Source organism: Mizuhopecten yessoensis, unplaced genomic scaffold, assembly GCF_002113885.1.
Source record: "Mizuhopecten yessoensis strain PY_sf001 unplaced genomic scaffold, ASM211388v2 scaffold6505, whole genome shotgun sequence".
NCBI classification, from domain to species: domain Eukaryota; kingdom Metazoa; phylum Mollusca; class Bivalvia; order Pectinida; family Pectinidae; genus Mizuhopecten; species Mizuhopecten yessoensis.
In genome coordinates this window covers 959,040-978,814 of record NW_018406583.1, presented here as the reverse complement: position 1 = coordinate 978,814, position 19,775 = coordinate 959,040, and the positions used below count along the sequence as shown (strand labels likewise).

The 19,775-nt window shown below is 38.2% G+C and overlaps 1 protein-coding gene across 4 annotated transcripts in view; it reads right to left on the bottom strand.

Annotated features, from left to right (window-relative positions):
- LOC110452251 (probable serine/threonine-protein kinase tsuA) overlaps positions 1 to 19,775 on the bottom strand; it is a 139,597-nt gene that overhangs the window by 85,158 nt on the left and 34,664 nt on the right. For 3 of the 4 annotated variants that reach the window (XM_021500645.1, XM_021500647.1, XM_021500646.1), the window contains exon 6: positions 13,962 to 14,042. In XM_021500645.1, coding sequence (XP_021356320.1) covers positions 13,962 to 14,042 — 81 coding nt within the window. Of the gene's footprint in view, positions 1 to 4,354; positions 4,872 to 13,961; positions 14,043 to 19,775 lie in introns of those variants that run through there. The other variant, XM_021500649.1, reaches the window with a different exon arrangement.

Sequence of the window (19,775 nt, the reverse complement as noted above, 5' to 3'; positions counted from 1 at the left end):
CTACGTAGGTCACTGACAACCAAACACAAGCTCCCCTATATCATCTTTACTACCTAGGTCACCGACAACCAAACACAAGCTCTCCTATATCATCTTTACTACGTAGATCACTGACAACCAAACACAAGCTCTCCTATATAATCTTTACTACGTAGGTCACTGACAACCAAACACAAGCTCCCCTATATCATTTTTACTACGTAGATCACTGACAACCAAACACAAGCTCTCCTATATCATCTTTACTACATAGGTCACTGACAACCAAATACAAGCTCCCCTATATCATCTTTACTACGTAGGCCACTGACAACCAAACACAAGCTCTCCTATATCATCTTTACTACATAGGTCACTGACAACCAAATACAAGCTCCCCTATAACATCTATACTACGTAGGTCACTGACAACCAAATACAAGCTCACCTATATCATCTATACTACGTAGGTCACTGACAATTAATACAAGCTCCCCTATGGTCACTGACAACCAAACACAAGCTCCCCTATATCATCTATACTACATAGGTCACTGACAACTAAACACAAGCTCCCCTATATCATCTATACTACGTAGGTCACTGACAATTAATACAAGCTCCCCTATGGTCACTGACAACCAAACACAAGCTCCCCTATATCATCTTTACTACCTAGGTCACCGACAACCAAACACAAGCTCTCCTATATCATCTTTGCTACGTAGATCACTGACAACCAAACACAAGCTCTCCTATATCATCTTTACTACGTAGGTCCCTGACAACCAAACACAAGCTCCCCTATATCATCTTTACTACGTAGGTCACTGACAACTAAACACAAGCTCCCCTATATCATCTTTATTAGGTCACTGACAACTAAATACAAGCTCCCCTATATCATCTATACTACGTAGGTCACTGACAATTAATACAAGCTCCCCTATGGTCACTGACAACCAAACACAAGCTCCCCTATATCATCTTTACTACGTATGTCACTGACAACTAAACACAAGCTCCCCTATATCATCTATACTATGTAGGTCATTGACAACTAAATACAAGCTCTCCTATATCATCTATACTACGTAGGTCACTGACAACCCAACACAAGCTCCCCTATATCATCTTTACTACGTATGTCACTGACAACTAAACACAAGCTCCCCTATATCATCTATACTATGTAGGTCATTGACAACTAAATACAAGCTCTCCTATATCATCTATACTACGTAGGTCACTGACAACCCAACACAAGCTCCCCTATATCATCTTTACTACGTAGGCCACTGACAACCAAACACAAGCTCTCCTATATCATCTTTACTACATAGGTCACTGACAACCAAATACAAGCTCCCCTATATCATCTTTACTACGTAGGCCACTGACAACCAAACACAAGCTCTCCTATATCATCTTTACTACATAGGTCACTGACAACCAAATACAAGCTCCCCTATATCAGCTATACTACGTAGGTCACTGACAACTAAACACAAGCTCTCCTATATAATCTATACTACGTAGGTCACTGACAACTAAACACAAGCTCTCCTATATCATCTTTACTATGTAGGTCACTGACAACCAAATACAAGCTCTCCTATATCATCTATACTACGTAGGTCACTGACAACTAAACACAAGCTCTCCTATATAATCTATACTATGTAGGTCACTGACAACTAAACACAAGCTCTCCTATATCATCTTTACTAACTAGGTCACTGACAACCAAACACAAGCTCTCCTATATCATCTATACTACGTAGGTCACTGACAATTAATACAAGCTCCCCTATATCATCTTTACTAACTAGGTCACTGACAACCAAACACAAGCTCTCCTATATCATCTATACTACGTAGGTCACTGACAACTAAATACAAGCTCCCCTATATCATCTTTACTAACTGTGTCACTGACAACCAAACACAAGCTCTCCTATATCATCTTTACTACCTAGGTCACTGACAACTAAACACAAGCTCCCCTATATCATCTATACTATGTAGGTCACTGACAACCAAACACAAGCTCTCCTATATCATCTTTACTATGTAGGTCACTGACAACCAAATACAAGCTCCCCTATAACATCTATACTATGTAGGTCACTGACAACCAAACACAAGCTCTCCTATATCATCTTTACTAGGTCAATGACAACCAAACACAAGCTCCCCTATATCATCTATACTACGTAGGTCACTGACAACTAAATACAAGCTCCCCTATATCATCTATACTACATAGGTCACTGACAACTAAACACAAGCTCTCCTATATAATCTATACTATGTAGGTCACTGACAACTAAACACAAGCTCTCCTATATCATCTTTACTACCTAGGTCACTGACAACTAAACACAAGCTCCCCTATAACATCTTTATTAGGTCACTGACAACCAAATACAAGCTCCCCTTTATCTTGTAGGCTTTACTACGTAGGTCACTGACAACCAAACACAAGCTCCCCTATAACATCTTTATTAGGTCACTGACAACCAAATACAAGCTCCCCTTTATCTTGTAGGATCAAGTTGTTTAAGTTAGATTATTTCAGCTTTTTCAATCTAAAGCCACAATCTTGATTAATTTGCCGATATAATTTGAGCACAAAGATAAATTCAAAAATAAAGAAGCTTTTCTCACATCCCAATCATATGGATTAAGTTGGCTACAAATAGATTTAGGTCATATTGTGTATAGTTCCTTGAATCATTTTTCAATTTTCAAGCTATGTGCATCAAAGAAATTTGAAATTGATCAATTACAAGGAGGAAATGAAAATTCAAATCTGGATAATAAATTATATGTTTTTTTTTTTTTAATAGTACTGAAATTTAGGTAATAAAACATGTCATTGTCCATTATGGCGATTTGGCATGTTTACAGCCAGTGCTTGGACAGATGAGTGCACACAGAAGGGCGACAAGATCATCATTCTAGCCCTGGTTTGTTATAGTTAACGTCCTATCAAGAGCTATGGTCATTTAAGAACGTGCCCAGTTTTGGTGGTGGAAGAAAGCCTCAGAGTACCCAGAGAAAAACCACCGACCTGCGGCAAGTACCTGGCGACTGCCCCATGCAGGCCTCGAACCCGTAGCCCTGGGCGTCTGAGTGTGGGGACAAGCTCTGTGGTCTACAATGGCTAGTTACAGTTAGTATTGGAGTTTGGTTTGAAGAAGAGAATTACAGAGTAAGTATACAACATCTGGCACAATACAGATGTACCCTACCAGACTCGGCCCATCAGAGCCTCAGCCCACCAAGTAGTGGAGTTAACTGTACACAACACACCAATGTTTACATCTAAAGCAGCATGTATCCATACAGATGTTACCTCTAGAATTATATATAGGATACACATTCCATCAGAATTGGTTCTTTAGAAGAAGAAAAAAAAATTGTGTATGCAAATTTTGAATCACTTCTGACATTTTATCGCTAACAGTTTATCAAGTTAACAGTTTATTTACGATATATTTTATCAAGGTAACAGTTCATACAGGTAATAGTTTATACAGGTAACAGGTTACAGTTTATATAGGTAACAGTTTATAGATAACAGTTTATACAGGTAACAGTTAATATAGGTAATAGTTTATACAGGTAACAGTTTATACAGGTAACAGTTTATATAGGTAATAGTTTATACAGGTAACAGTTTATACAGGAAACAGTTTATATAGGTAATAGTTTATACAGGTAACAGGTAACAGTTTATACCGGTAACAGTTTATACATATATTTGTTTATACAGATATCAATTTATACATATATCAGTTTATTTAGGTAATAGTTTATATAGGTAACAGTTTATATAGGTAATAGTTTATACAGGTAACAGGTAACAGTTTACACAGGTAACAGTTTATAGATAACAGTTTATCAAGGTAACAGTTTATATAGGTAATAGTTTATACAGGTAACAGGTGACAGTTTACACAGGTAACAGTTTATAGATAACAGTTTATACAGGTAACAGTTTATATAGGTAATAGTTTATACAGGTAACAGGTAACAGTTTATACAGGTAACAGTTTATACATATATCAGTTTATACAGGTAACAGTTTATACATATATCAGTTTATACAGATATCAATTTATACATATATCAGTTTATTTAGGTAATAGTTTATATAGACAACAGTTTATACAGGTAACAGTTTATACTGGAAACATTTTATACAGATATCAATTTATACAGATATCAGTTTATACAAGTAACAGTTTATACAGGTGGTTACTACTAGTTTATACAGGTAAAAGGTCATACAGGTAACAGCTCATACAGGTAACAGTTTGCATACTTGTGACAATTTGCCAGTTACTGGACTGTAATTGAAGCTTACCTGTTGTTTTCCATGTTCCTCATAGACAGGGACAGTCAATCCTGGTTATATACATTCAAGTCTCATAGAACTGTTTATACAGGTAATCCACGTAATTCCTTATACCGGTAATCCACGGGAGGGCTTATACCGGTAATCCACGGAAGTGCTCGCACTGGTAAACCCTGTATCCAACTATTCTGGTAATCACCCGAAGTCCTTGTTATTGGACTATTATTCCATTCATCAGTCTCCAACTCAACTACAGCAAGCCAGCCTCATCAGCTAACGGGACAGGTACACTACCGTGTATTACTCATCAGGCCGTCAGCACTGACATCTATACACAGCCTCCGAAGCTGTAAACTGTGTCATCACACTTATTGACAGACCTATCACTGTAACAGCATCCCTGACCTCACGTGACCTTACACGTGAACTCCAGCGACCTATGAACCCCTGATCCAACTTAGATTCTGTGTCCCAATATTGTTCAAGTACCAAAAGCTTCAGTGGCTGGTGATATGTTCTCTATAGTGAAGGATCACAGAGGCGCCCTCGGGGAGAATGTACGGAATTCCGATACACCTTACACACTCCCCAGCTTATAGATGACAGGCCCTGATCTGATCGAGCCAGATCGGGCATCAAGAGATCAATACAATGATTTGACAGATGAAATTGATGATTTACAGGTTGTTGGTAACAAATTCAATATTCTCCACATCCTCGGAGAAATGCAGGTTGTAACTTAAAACCGAAACAAAGTTTATATTGACTCTGAACATGCAAAGACAATTCCGATTTACAATTTGCATAAGCTTGCGAAGACACAGTATCTTCATAATGGTCCATGCCCATATGAGATATTGCGGTGCATACAAAACATAGCCATTCCAGCTCCATCTCCTAATAAATCAAGTCCTCTTACAATTTACTTAAGGATCCCTGTACCACTGCCAAAAACTGAATCCATGCATTGGAACCTTTTTCCAGACATGACTATAGCTTTGATAAATCATTTCTGATACAAAAAGAAAAATATGCTTTGGGGAATTTTTATTAAAGAAAATAATGAAGACAAAATAATAAAACAGAAAATGATATCTACAGGATTTGAGCCCAGGACTGCCAATCATTAGACTGTCGCTGTAACTAATTAAGCTATTTAGTCAATGGTACTTAATTAGCCCTGTCCCGGGCTACTGTTATATCCAAAATGAAATTATGGGGAGATAAAATTAAGCACGAAAAACTACACCAGAACTCTGCAATGTTTTGCTTGCAGTGGGTTTGGTTTGGTTTAATTTTGTTTAACGTCCTAACAACAGCTAAGGTCATTTAAAGATGTGCCTCCATGTGTGTAGTGTATGCGTGCTTGCGTGTGTGTATGCAGGAGACAGGGTATGTTGATGTGCTTGCCTCCATGTGATAGTGCCAACTTTATAGTGCTATCTCACTAAAATACCATGCCGAAGGCATCCAGCACAGCATTTTGCCGGGTCACACTATACTGACAACGGGTGAACCAGTTGTTGCCATTCCTCTTAATGCTGAACGTTAAGCAGGGAATAACAACTACCATTTTTAAGGGCATTGGTATGGCGCGGCCTGGGGACAGAACCCATTGCCTTCCTCATCTGGGCGAACGCTTAACATGAAGGCAAAAAGTGAGGTGTTGCCAAACAAGGCGCTAGGATATAAAGGTAGTTAGAAGTAGAAAGAAAGATAAAGATCCCAAATATTGCAATGGGTGCAGCAGATTTATTTTGGTCACTTTTGTGTCCCCAAATACTGAGGACACCAAAGCAAATCCCCAATTCTGCAGGGGGGTTCCCACATTAGTCGCCTCCTAGGATACATGCAGTGGGTAACAGCAGGTGTTTTCTTTTCCCGATCCCCGAACTGCAGGGACAAGTATCCTTAAATGTAATGTGTATACACTACTGATTCTAAACATACACCACCACGTCATCAACAGCCAACATAAATACCAATAACATAATGATTGTCTGTCAACATTCTGTCCAGCAGACACATACCAGCAACATCACAGCTATGCCTTACGGCCTCCCAGAGGAGTATTTTAATATCAGTAATTCCTGAGAGATCTATTGTATTGTCTAGCCCACGCCTACAGTGTGCAATGTCTCCATGTACAGAGGGTAACCTGCCAACTTGAACCGCAGACAGGAACACCTGCCAACTCGAAACACAATATAGAAACACACATATCATTGTAGTTTAAACCAAGTCATCAGAGTGCTAAGGTCTACAGAGAACAGGGCCCAGGTTAGAATCCTTCAGTTTGACCAAGACTTCATTAGTTCCAAACTATGCATTCATGGACATAGTCAGACCCAACAGTTTTTTTATGGGGGATTGGTGGAGGGTTAGGGTTAAAAACTGAAACTGTAGTCCAGCAAAGCCCCATGTGGGTGAGCTGATGTGCCCTGGGTGCTTTTTAGCTATTTGAGAACATATATAAAAATCATTAACTTTATTTATTTAACAATACTTATGAAACAAGTTATTACAACCCCCTCCCCCTCCGAAAAAAACCTTCAACTTCTGGGCTCTATCTTGACTTCACTCCAATCTGGTCCCTGTGTAACCTGAGCAACGGATGATGACACCCCACCCCCATCCTCCAACAGTCTGGGCCCCGGTGTTATCCTGCAGCTATAGATCATGGTAACCCTCATCCCCTACCCCACTCTAATCTGGATCCTAACTAAACGGAAACAGATGCTGACACACCCCAACCCATCCTTTATAATACCCCTCCAGTCTGGGGTCTTGTGGAGATAATATAACCCCTGCATTCAGCTTCCCTGGGTACTGCCCTGTGGAGACAGGCTGATGTGCTGGGGAGGAGACAACAGTAACAGCTTAAGCTCATCATCACCAGCATTTACTGATAATTCCTGGGTATAAACAGATTATCCTCCACAGCACTGGACACAGTGAGCCACTGTGTCCAGGACCTCACACACACATTACTAGAGTGTGTTTAACACTGAGGCACACAGAGGGGTAAAACTTACAAGGACTCAATTATCATCAACAATTCTTACTACAAAATGAAGTTATCTTCCTTATCACATTTTCAAGATCTTCATACTGGCACAAGTACTGCAGTTAATGGTTTATTTAAGAACTGGGCATGAAAAAGAGTGGTATCTTGCCTTTCCTCTCTCATTTGAAATATGACTTTGACCTGTTTTTGTAGTATTTTACTGAATATTGTTTCCCAGTATGAAAGTGACCTGTGTTCGAAAAAAATAATAATAACTATATAATACAACAATGCTGGTGATCATAAGCCATGCTCAGGAACAATTACGTCCGCTTTTTGTTAAATAGCTATATAGGACACAATGATATGCATCAGTAATTAACCCAACCCCCTTGTTAAAAATAGTCATCAGTATAAATAAACCCTTTCTGCATTATTGGGACCTGACTGATAGTGAACTAACGGTACTTGGTATATTTTGTACCCCTTCATGAGTTTTACATATAAAAAAAAGACTTCCACTTCAATGCTGTTTTTTTCCAAGGTTGAGTAATCTTTCTTGTTTATACAAACTAAAGCACTCAATTTACATCATTCAATATCCTGACTATGGACATAGGGAGAAAAGGTTTTGCATTTGTACATAACTTCCAGAATTTATCTTAAAGCCAAAAACTATTACAACATAAAGTGGCTTGTGGTACTTAGATAGATCCATATTGGATAACAAATGTATATGACCATCATAATGGCCGTCTCATGGAGATATGGCCATAGTGTGTAAGTGGTGCTACGACCAGGATCTGTACTGAAGTATGGATTGTCCCAGATACATCATTGCTGATGGCATTCATGCCGATGTAAGTATCAATCTCATTCCGGTAATGTCACGCAATACATCCTAATAACACCAGCACAGCATTAAGATTGTCCAATACTAGTCTTGACTTATATAGGTCAACTACACAGGAGAATATTCTCATTGTAGTGTTTGTCTTCAGCAGAAAATAGTATCATTGCAGTTTGATTCCACTTCAGAATATAACAAGTAATGGAGTCTGACTCCAGCAGAAGACTTTATCATTACAATCAGTGTAGCATTCACCAAAGAATAGGGTTGTGGGCTGCGGTAGCCAAGTGGTTAAGGTATCTGACATTCTGCTACCACTCTAGAATATTAAATAATTAAGAAAATAATTTAACTCTAATAATTTTGATCACTTGGATGTCTGATTCTAGTTTAAGTTCTAAACTAGGGGGAGATAAGCTAATAGTAAAATGCAGCTGAGAAATTCTTCATAAAAACTTAGGGGATGGTAGCCAGACTAGCCCTCCACCACTGGGTCACTGGTTGGAGGCCTAGGTGGGGCAGTCACCAGGTATATGTACTGGCCTTAGGTATGTGGTTTTTTCCCTAGAAACTCCGGCTTTCCTATGGGATCCACCACCAAAACCTGGCATGCCCTTAAATGACCATATTTGTTAATAGGACGTAAAACACAAACAAATCAAACAAACCAAATAATCAGGGTTGACTCACTGAAGAATATTATCATTTAAGATTTGCCTCAATGAAGAATATTACCATGAGTTTAAAATCAAATGTATCTACTTGACAATAATAATGAAATAACTTCTATCAACTTAAACAAGAGGCCCATAAAATAATTGTTATGAAGTAGGTGCTGTAAGTACATATGAAATTTCAGAAAGATCCATCCAGTACTTGAGATATAGCGAGAACAAACTTCAAACAGCGCCCCACCCCTATATGCAACCTAGGGGGTCATACCCACCAATTATACAAAATTGAGCCCCCTCGACCCAAGGATGCTCCAGACTAAATAAGGATAAAATCCCACAATCCCGATGGACGAAGAAGGATTTTAAAGGGTTTACCTCTATTTCTCCTATTGGGCCCCCCCGTCCTTCTGCCCCTTGGGAGACCACACCCACTGCATGCTTATACATAATTGAGTCCCCTTGGCCCATTGATGCTCCAGACTAAATTAGGATAAAATCCCTTAATCTCTATGGTAGAAGAAGGATTTTAAAGGTTTTACCTCTATTTCCCCTATTGGGCCCCGCCTCGCTGCCTCACCCAAGGATGCTTCTGACCAAATATGGAACAAATCCTTTCATTCCTACAGAAGAAGGATTTTAAAGAATAATTTGCTGTTTCCCCTATTGGGCCCGGCCCCTCAAGCCCCTGGGGGGGCCAGACCCACAGTTTATACAAAATTGGTTCCACTTCACCAAAGGATGCTTCAGACCAAATATGGAACAAATCCTTTCACTCCTACAGATGAAGAAGGATTTTAAAGAATTTGCTATATTTCCCCTATTGGGCCCCGCCCCTCAGGCCCCTGGGGGGCCACACCCACGATTTATACAAAATTGGTTCCCCTTAACCCAAGGATGCTTCTGCCCAATATGGAACAAATCCTTTCATTCCTACAGAAGAAGAAGGATTTTAAAGAATTTGCAATATTTTCCCTATTGGGCCCCGCCCCTCAGACCCCAGGGGGGCCAGACCCACTGTTTATGCAAAATTTGTTCCCCTTTACCCAAGGATGCTCCACACTAAATATGGACCAAATCCTTTTATTCCTACGGAAGAAGAAGGATTTTAAAGAATAATTTGCTATGTTTCCCCTATTGGGCCTCGCCCCTCAGGCCCCTGTGGGGCCACACCCATGGATTATACAAAATTGGTTCCCCTTCTCCCAAGGATGCTTCAGACCAAATATGGAACAAATCCTTTCATTCCTACAGAAAAAGAAGGATTTTAAAGAATTTGTTATATTTTCCCTGTTTTGCCCTGCCCCTCAGCCCTCAGCCCGGGGGCCAGACCTACGGTTTATACAAAATTGGTTCCCCTTCACCCAAGAATGCTTCAGACCAAATATGGAACAAATCCTTTCATTCCTATAGAAAAAGAAGGATTTTAAAGAATTTGCTATATTTCCCCTATTGGCCCCGCCCCTCAGCCCCCAGGGGGGCCAGACCCACCATTTATACAAAATTTGTTCCCCTTTCCCCAAGGATGCTTTGACCAAATTTGGTCAAAATCTGCTCAGTCGTTCATGACTAGTAGCGTTTTAAAGGAAAGGTTGACGGACAGACCGCCGGACGCCGGACGCTGTGGTATGGCATAAGCTCACCATGGTCCTTTGGACCAGGTGAGCTAATAAAACACCCTTGTTGGCTCCATGTTAGTGCACACAGGGGAGACTTAACATGAGATGAAAGTGGAGTACCCAGAAAAACCCACATGGTCGGGCAGGTGACCCCCATACCCTTCCATGTCAGGTTGGGGAATCTATGCATGGATATGGATAAGTTCATTACGGTCTACAGTGGTGAAAGGGTTAATTCACAGGCCCCTTACATACACATGGAATACATTCAATTTTGTGGACAGCCAGTACTACTAGTATTACACTACCTTATGTTTATTGTAATTTCCTCAAAACAACACCCAGTGACGTCTATACTCCATAATTATACAATTTGTCGGACACCTAATTCCCAACTCCATTATCCAATTCATATTCCCTGGTGAACGAAAAATATTCTGGTTTTCAATATTTAATGTAAAGCAGTATTTCAACTCAATTAAGTTTTCCTTGCCAGTTCTATTGAACACCAGTAAATGGTGCCAACGGGAAACAGTTATGCCCAGCGGAAACCACACGTCTCTCGGACAGACGAAAAACTGGTGAGGCCATAACGGGACTCCAGAGACCCTCGAGTCAAGACAGTGAGAAAGACGATCATATTGAATTTTCGTGTTATCGTAACTAAGTGTACAACAGATGCTGCACACTCCTCAAACTTGGAATAAATTTCACCAAAAATTCTAAATTCAAGACAAGACCAATTACAGAGATAAAGAAATTGACAAGAACGTCAAAAGTTCTCGAGAGAAATTCAACATTACTGAACATATTCATCTATTCTAATGAATATGAAATGATTTGGCTATAAATGTAGGATTCCCGGCCTAGTCAAAGTTTAATTTAAGTTTATCGTCCTGCAGCCCGGACAAGATACGCTGCAGTTGTCCTCCATCACAAGATAGCCTGAGACAGGCGTGCAGCTATCTAACAGGTTTCTATAGTAACACAACGGCTGTGCATTATTGAATGTCGCACATATGAACAAAAAAAGACATCTGTCTCGGTAGTTCTCCTGGACAGGATAACACGATACCGTAACTAATGGCAACCAACCAATGGAGTATTTCGCATACTTTTTCTTTTATTGAGAACTCTGCCAGACTAAATCATTTGATTCTGGGTAAATTCTTCTTGAGAGTGGCTACTAAGAACATCAATACAAATAAAATTCAAACAGAATTTGAAAAACTAAATTTCAAGGAGAATTTAAAAACAAAAGGCCCAATGGCCTAGAGTGATGATAGTTGGCCAGTGACATGCTGAAATGAAGGGCTACCAAGTTTGTTCAAATAATTGAACATGATTTATATTCAAGGTCTGACAGGCTCAAATATGTCTAAAACTTTTAAACGACTTCTTCTGAATAACCGAAAGGCCTAGGGTGATGATATTTGGTCAGTGACATGCTGGGATGAAGGGCTACCAAGTTTGTTCAAATAAATGACTTTGAATCATATTCAAGGTCACTGGGGTCAAATATGTTAAAAACATTTAAACAACTTATTCTGAATAACCAAGAGGCCTAGGGTGATGATATTTGGCCATTAACATGCTAGGATGAAGGGCTACCAAGTTTGTTCAAATGACTGACCTTCACCTATATTCAAGGTCACAGTGGTCAATACATGTATATGTTTAAATATTTAAATGATTTGTTCTGTATAACCAAAAGGACCAGGGTAATGATATTTTGCTAGAAGCCTGCTGGGTTGGAAGACTATAAACTCTGTTCAATCTGACGTCATTTTTCAACATTCGAGGTCACAGGCGTCATATGTTTAATTTTAGCTTCCATTTGGATATAACTGTAGCAAAGTTTGACCAGGACACTTCCGTTGACCAGGTAGCTCAATTTGTTAGTGCTATTTGATAGTGTTATTTATTTGTTAGTGCTAACAGTCTGAAGTCAAGTGCTCGAAACTCGGTCTAGCCCCACTGTTTTTTTCCCACTGCAGTGTATTATATTTTCTTTATTGCATCTTTATTTTTTATCATTAAAATCCCGCAAGTTATTGATGTCTTTTCACAAATGATTTATCAAAGCTGAAGTCATGTCAGAAAAAACAGTTTCCAACACTTAGTTACATGTTTTGGGGCTTGTACGGGGGTCCTTAACTCATTCACCCCTGCGATTTCATAATTGACTATATTCAAACCTTTGAATTGTAGGAATTGGAAGAGTTCAAATGTGTCTTCAGGTGTATGAGTTAAGCTCCCCCTACTTTTGAGTCAGAGATTATGTGCTGGCCTCCTAGGCTTATTGCAAGATAAACACGGTAATAGATCACTAAAATATTAATCGTACCTTTAAATTGGAAATATTTCTGCGTGTGGGAAACACTAACTTATAATGTAGCATAATTATTAGTCAGGGAATGGGCTATTATTTTTCCTTCTAAAAATTTGCATACTAAATGATAATAGGCCACTGCAACACGGAATTTATCGAACATATCAAACTTAATTTCTTTCAATTCTTCATACAATGCGGGCAGAAATTCCTGCCTGTGTTGATCTTACCGTCTGCCAATGGCGTCAGGAAATCCTACCTTCGTGAGATATTGAAAGTACTTTTGTTTTCCTACCTTCGTGAGATACCAAAAGTAACTTTTGTTTTCCTGCCTTCGTGAGATACCAAAACTACTTTTGTTTTCTAGATATAAGTGATTAATGTACATCACTACCCACAATTCCAGTTGTTTGTTTTTGGTAGAAACCAAAATAGACGTCCAAAAACAACATAAAGTTTGTAATTACTTGGGACAGGTAATTTTTGGGAACAGTTCTCTGTACTAACGTGATTACTTGGGACAGGTAATTTTTTGAAACAGTTCTTTGTACTAACGTGATTACTTGAGACAGGTAATGTCGGGAGTGGTTCTCTGTAGTCACTTGATTACTTGGGACAGGAGATTTCGGGAACGATTCTCTGTACTTATGTGATTACTTGGGACAGGTAACTTTGGGAGTGGTTCTCTGTACTTATGTGACTACTTGGGACAGGTAACTTTGGGAGTGGTTCTCTGTATTTATGTGATTACTTGGGACAGGTAACTTTGGGAGTGGTTCTCTGTTAACTTATGTAACTACTTGGGACAGGTAATTCCGGGAGTGCTTCTCCGTGTTTGCGTGATTACTTGGGACAGGTTATTAGAGGAACGGCTCTCTGTACCGGTACTTATGTGATTACTTGGGGACAGGTAATTTTGGGAGCTGTTCTCTTTACTTATGTGATTACTTTGGGACAGGTAATTTTGGGAGTGGTTCTCTTTACTTATGTGATTACTTGGGGACAGGTAATTCCGGGAGTGCTTCTCCGTGTTTGCGTGATTACTTGGGGACAGGTAATTCCGGGAGTGCTTCTCCGTGTTTGCATGATTACTTGAGACAGGTTATTTTAGGAACGGCTCTCTGTACCGGTACTTACGTGATTACATGAGACAGGTAATTTCGGGAGCGGTTCCTGCGGGTCGTTGTGTTATCATCCAACAGAACTTCTAACTTGTGACTGTAAAACAAACAAAAATCATATATCAAAGTTGGCAGAGGAGTAACATTCACTTTCCTTAAGTTTATAGACGAGGACACAGGTCATTTAGCCAAATACAGTAGTCGTCTTGTTTTAAAGCACTTCAAATAGTGATCTACTAATGTTACATTAATCAGCATTGACACCAAGATCTCTATTTGACATACAATTCAAATCCACCCAATGTATGCTAACGAAAAACAGTTAGTTATACGTTTATATAGGGATTGAACGGCATTTTTTAAATTTTCACGCATGATGAAGCCCACTAGGCAAAACAATTGTTTAGTTATATCTATTTGTTCTTAAATTATTTATTTATTTACTGCCTTTTTTTATATGCATCGTCCTTTAAACGACATTGACGGAAAAAGGCCTATTTAAATCAAATTTGCGCCAATAATTAACCCTAGTCTTTTGAACGTTTGACTCAGGGGCATTCTCCATGCTCCGAAGGGAAGCGACAAGACTCTCATTGAGCAAGGTTAATCTATGACGTCATAACTAAACCACATGTTATGTCACGAGAGTTTTTGCTTTCATACTCAAATGAAATGCAGTTCAGCTGGTAACGTTCATACAGTGGATTGCAACGCAAAGGTAAATATAAAAGACACTGTGATATAGGCCTTCATTGATCACCTGAGTTTCCTATAGATAAATTTCCCTAAAGTTTATTTCAAATAAACAAGTATAAATTGAATAGATGCCAAGTCTGTGATCAGAGGTCCAGGATTCAAATCCTGCTCGAGCCCAATTGCATTTTAACTTTCAAAACCCTCATGTTGTTGATTTTCTATTTTTTGTTTCTATCCTCCTTTTCTTTTCTTTTCTATAAAAGTTCTACAAGTTATGTATTTCTTTGCAGAAATGATTTAATAAAAGTATTCTCATGCCAATAAAAATATTTCAAATTATAGTAAAGATTTTTGGCAGTGATACATGCATATAGATCCTTAATATCCCATTATGTTTCCAACCCATACACTTGAACTGGTAACCCTAGTCTATGCTTTGTACAATTAATCTATCATGCCATCATTTATAGTTCAAGAAGATGTTTAGAGGTTTTAACACTGTTGCAGCCTTGGATATTTGCCATAAGGTATTGTCCTACTTCAAACCAATTTTGAAATACTCATGCCAGTCCTTGACTGCAATAATTAAAGTGCAAGTAGAAAACTTAACCCGGCCCATGACCTACTCAAAGTTCTTTTATATCACCTATGTATCCCTAAAGTCACATTTGAACCTTACCAAATCAGAGACTGGGCAAGTCCAGTTTAAACATGTAGGGGTGAATGAGTTAAAATTGAGCCAGGGTCATTATGATAGAAGAGATATCTTTCCATCAATGTAAGCTATATATGGCAAAATTTATGACTCCAGGATCAATGCTTCTCTTAAAGAAGATGTTTTATCTTTAAACATATCTAACCTCTGTTCATTATAATCCACATTATTTTTAGATATATCCCATTGTGTTCGAAACATTCTGCCGCAAAATCTTATTCCATCTTTTCACAGACATTGCCATTATACTATGATGTCATTTTCATATTTTACTGTTGTAGACGTCACTAGGCAGGGCATCACTTTTTCTACTTAACCCTTTCATCACTGTAGACCATAATGGACTCATCCAGATCAATGCATGGTAGAGTCTACTAAAGTTACATAGGGGTGAAAGGGTCAAAGTATCTTTTGAAAGTTGCATGCACATTGTTCTCAAGACAGCCCGCCAAGCGGGCAGAAACATGTAAACTCATGGATTAAATCTGCCGAGATTCCCCATTTCAGATCTTGTCTGGTCATCTCTTCTTTTAAATATTTAACCTCCGTTATACTGGGTTTATGTATTGTTACTTTAATTCTTTCCACAAATTTAACTCATTAATAACCCCTGAAGACACATTTGAACTCTTCCAATTCATTGTTGGAATAGTTCATTATGATATTCAGGGGTGAATGAGTTAATAGCCCTCCATCCAGCGGAGGCTATCAGCCTTATATGCCGACTTGAAGCCAAATTGTTCTGAAGAAGAAGTTGCTTTTAAGTATCCCTGTCCAATGACAGGCAAAACACCAGAGAATTTCATACATATATATGCAGTCATTTCCTCATAATTTTGTTTTGTATTGGGAACTATTACTGATCTGATAGCTCAGTCAGTTTAAGTAACCACATTGTGATACGGGGCTCAGGGTTTTAGTCCCCGCCAGCCTCGATATCCAGGGGTTACGCTCACTTACGCTCTCTAGATCTACACCCATGGAATATGTCATAGCCAAATGGAAGGCACGTGGCTAGCTATTTGATTTGTGTCAGGTAAAAAAGACTGACCAATCACTAGGCTGGATATTACCTGTCTATTGAAGATTAGAGAGGAGCGATGCTCGATTTCAAAGACAGTCAGTTTTACCGTAATGCGACCATGAGACTCTTTTGATGTACATCAAAGGAATCAAACTAGCTTTCTTGTCTCATCCACAATGTGTTGCACACACTGAGCTTCAATTTTGCTATGACTTATTCCAAGGGTGCTGAGAGAATAAGTGAGCATATATAACAACTGGATATCGAGGATGAATACCGCTGGCCCTGTTGTTGTTAGAACAATTTGTTGTTTTTTTATTTTTTTATTTTAATCATTTCTTCATAAATGTTCTGCAAGGTTTCAGAAAGTGTTTACTGAATCTTTTTCGAGTAATTTCTCGAAAAAATTCCGTAAAAAATTCCTCAATAGTATTTTACCTGCAACATTTTAAACCCAATCAAACCGGAATATCTTAATTATATGATTTCCATGTTTACGATACCTATTAAGTACCAAACATAAGTATCCACTAAAGAAAACCATTCAAATGTAGAAACGTAGGTCATTTTATAATTAAACAGGTTTAAAACGCTCTAAAGTTGGAGTGAAAAGACACTGCTTAAGTGCCGTAAGACAGTTGAGATAACATCACGCATAAATGTATTTTAACGTGAGAAGTATGTTAAGTTGTTATGCACTAAGGTTTGGCATCATTTACATTATGTAAAATCTTGACTAACATATTCACCACTTACCATATCTGATGTAATTAACGACCAATGTTGTCTCTTTGCAAGCGGTAGAATACCAATGTAAATGAAGCAGGGCTTTTAATAAAATTGATACGGTAAGTTCCTCAAATTCTTGCAAAGTTTTTTAACTGCATGGCTTCAAAACAATAGATTTACAAATTAAGGTTTGGCATGATTTGTACTCTGTAGGTTCTTCACCTAAATATTCGAAAATTACCATATTAAATGTAATAATCGAGCAAGGAGTTGTCTTAAGAAAGGTTAATACCAATGTAAATGAAGCAGGGCGTTAATCAAACAAATATGGTAAGTTCTCAATTTATTTTTAATTTTGCCATCTCCTTTACCCCGGTAATAGATTTAAAAATTAAATGTTCTGTTCAATGACTCATATTCATAGTTGTAACTACATCCTCAGAAATTAATGTAATTATTTTTTGCAAACAATTATATTAAAACTTTAAGTGGAGGTAATTAATTTGAACAGAAATTTGATCAATAAAGGAAACTGTAAACGTATTACTCATGTTATAGTGGTGTTTTCTGGTTAAGCACACCTGACATGTCTGCTATATATTACATGTCTGCTACATATTACCCAGTTGGTGCTATTCAGAAAAACAAAGACACTTTAATGAAGAAATGGAGACCTTAATCCCCTATTCATGAAATCATTCTTACTATGTAGTTCGAAAACAAGAGGCCCATGGGCCTTAACGGTCACCTGAGTCTACAGTATTTTTTTTTTTGTTGAAATCTGTACCAATTTGAGTAAAAAATAGTATAATGTTAACTTAACTTTGTCAGGACCATGAGGCGATCATTCCGACCAACTTTCAGTTCAATCTGCCCAGCAGAACTTAACTTTAAGTTTGAAATAGGTTTTCAAAATGGCGGCCGTGGCGGCCATATTGGATTTCTGATCGACCCAAAAAATAACAACACTTTGTCAGGACCATGAGCTGATCATTCCTACAAAGTTTCAGTTCAATCGGCCTAGCAGAACTTGACTTTAAGTTTGGAATGTAAAATGTTAACGGACGACGGACGACGGACGACGACGGACGAAAACGGATAGCAATAGGTCACTTGAGCTAAAGCTCAGGTGACCTAAAAATGTATGGAAGAGTCTATCAAAGTTACCTAGGGGTGAAAGAGTTAAAATTGCAAAATTTCAATGGTATATTTTTATGCTGAATGCACCTAAAGCCCTGAGGGCCCCTTATATCTTTCCAAACTACTCCATGTTCATGCTCAAACTCAAATCCCATGCTCATGTTTTATTCTAAATAATTCAAGACAGAAAGTATACCTTTTTAAAGTTTTGTATTATTTCATGATGTAGCCTTGTGTAGCATGTAAAATAAATCTTTTTTATCCCAAAAGGAGCCTTTTTTTGTGACACACATTACAGAGATGAAAGAAAGATGGTCTGATCAAGCATATCTGATTTTGTGAATGTAGGTTAATTGTATTTCATGTACATGATGTAGGAAGTATGTTTTATCAATGGTTGATCACATCTTCAGTTCAGTAAAGCTTAAATTTAAAAATAGATGGGATGAAAATTATCCAAATCTAAATTTTGATTTAAGTAATCATGCAGACTTTCTAAGGAATGTTGATACTATACTCTCAGAGTAAATACAATACTGTGTGTAATGTACTACAGTGTACATCAAAGTTTTGTTTTGTTTTTTCCTAATTTTCTTTTCCTTTGAGAAACAGGAGTAAATATATTTCTCGGCGATGTCCAATTCCAGTAACCTAACAATTAGCACTGCAGGTACAATTTTATGTCAGGGTTGGAGAATATTTTTCAATTTTTATAATAAAATTATAGGTTGGCATTGCAGAATATTTCATACTCAGTGCCAGCAGGCTGAGCTAGCACTCCAATTTGTACACCTTGTATATCCAAAGTAAAAACGAGCAAGGTTCAAATAAAGCAGTTTCCTGGACGAGAAAATGATTATGATTTCAGCATACTTGCCGTAACCCTCCCTATTTTGGGTCCTAAAATTGAACATTTTCAACCAGTGAATTTGCTAAACTATTTCTATTTTCTAAGATCTGATGATATCATCTGAAAAGACCAATGCAAAGATGCCATTTGAAAGTGTTATTTTTTCCCTGGAGTGTACATACACACATTATTTGTTTATGCTCTTAATTCTAGCTAGCACACATAATCTCCCCAATGGAAATTTCAAAAAGTTGGCAAGTATGTTTTAGAAAGCATTGGATATTGGTCCCACTATATCTACAAACCTGACTATAATCTAGATCTTAAACTCATATCCATTGAATTTGTATTAGTCTGTCACAGTTGGTCTTGTATCCACGCAGACTGCAGGCATTATACATTAGTGGTGACATCATAGTCAAGCTCCCAGCACACACGTCCTCTTGTAGAGTGTACTTTTATACATTTGCACTCAGTTACCATCATTACCCACAACACTAGCTTAAAACAAGGTCAAAGTTTACAAGGTCAAGGTCAGAAAACCCTCTTAAACCTCGGACAACCTGTGTGACAGCCACTTAGCTAGATGTTAGCATATGATAAGATCTTTATAGGATTTTATACTGTTGTTGGGATGTCTGGCTTCAAGCTCATTGATTGTATATATATATATATA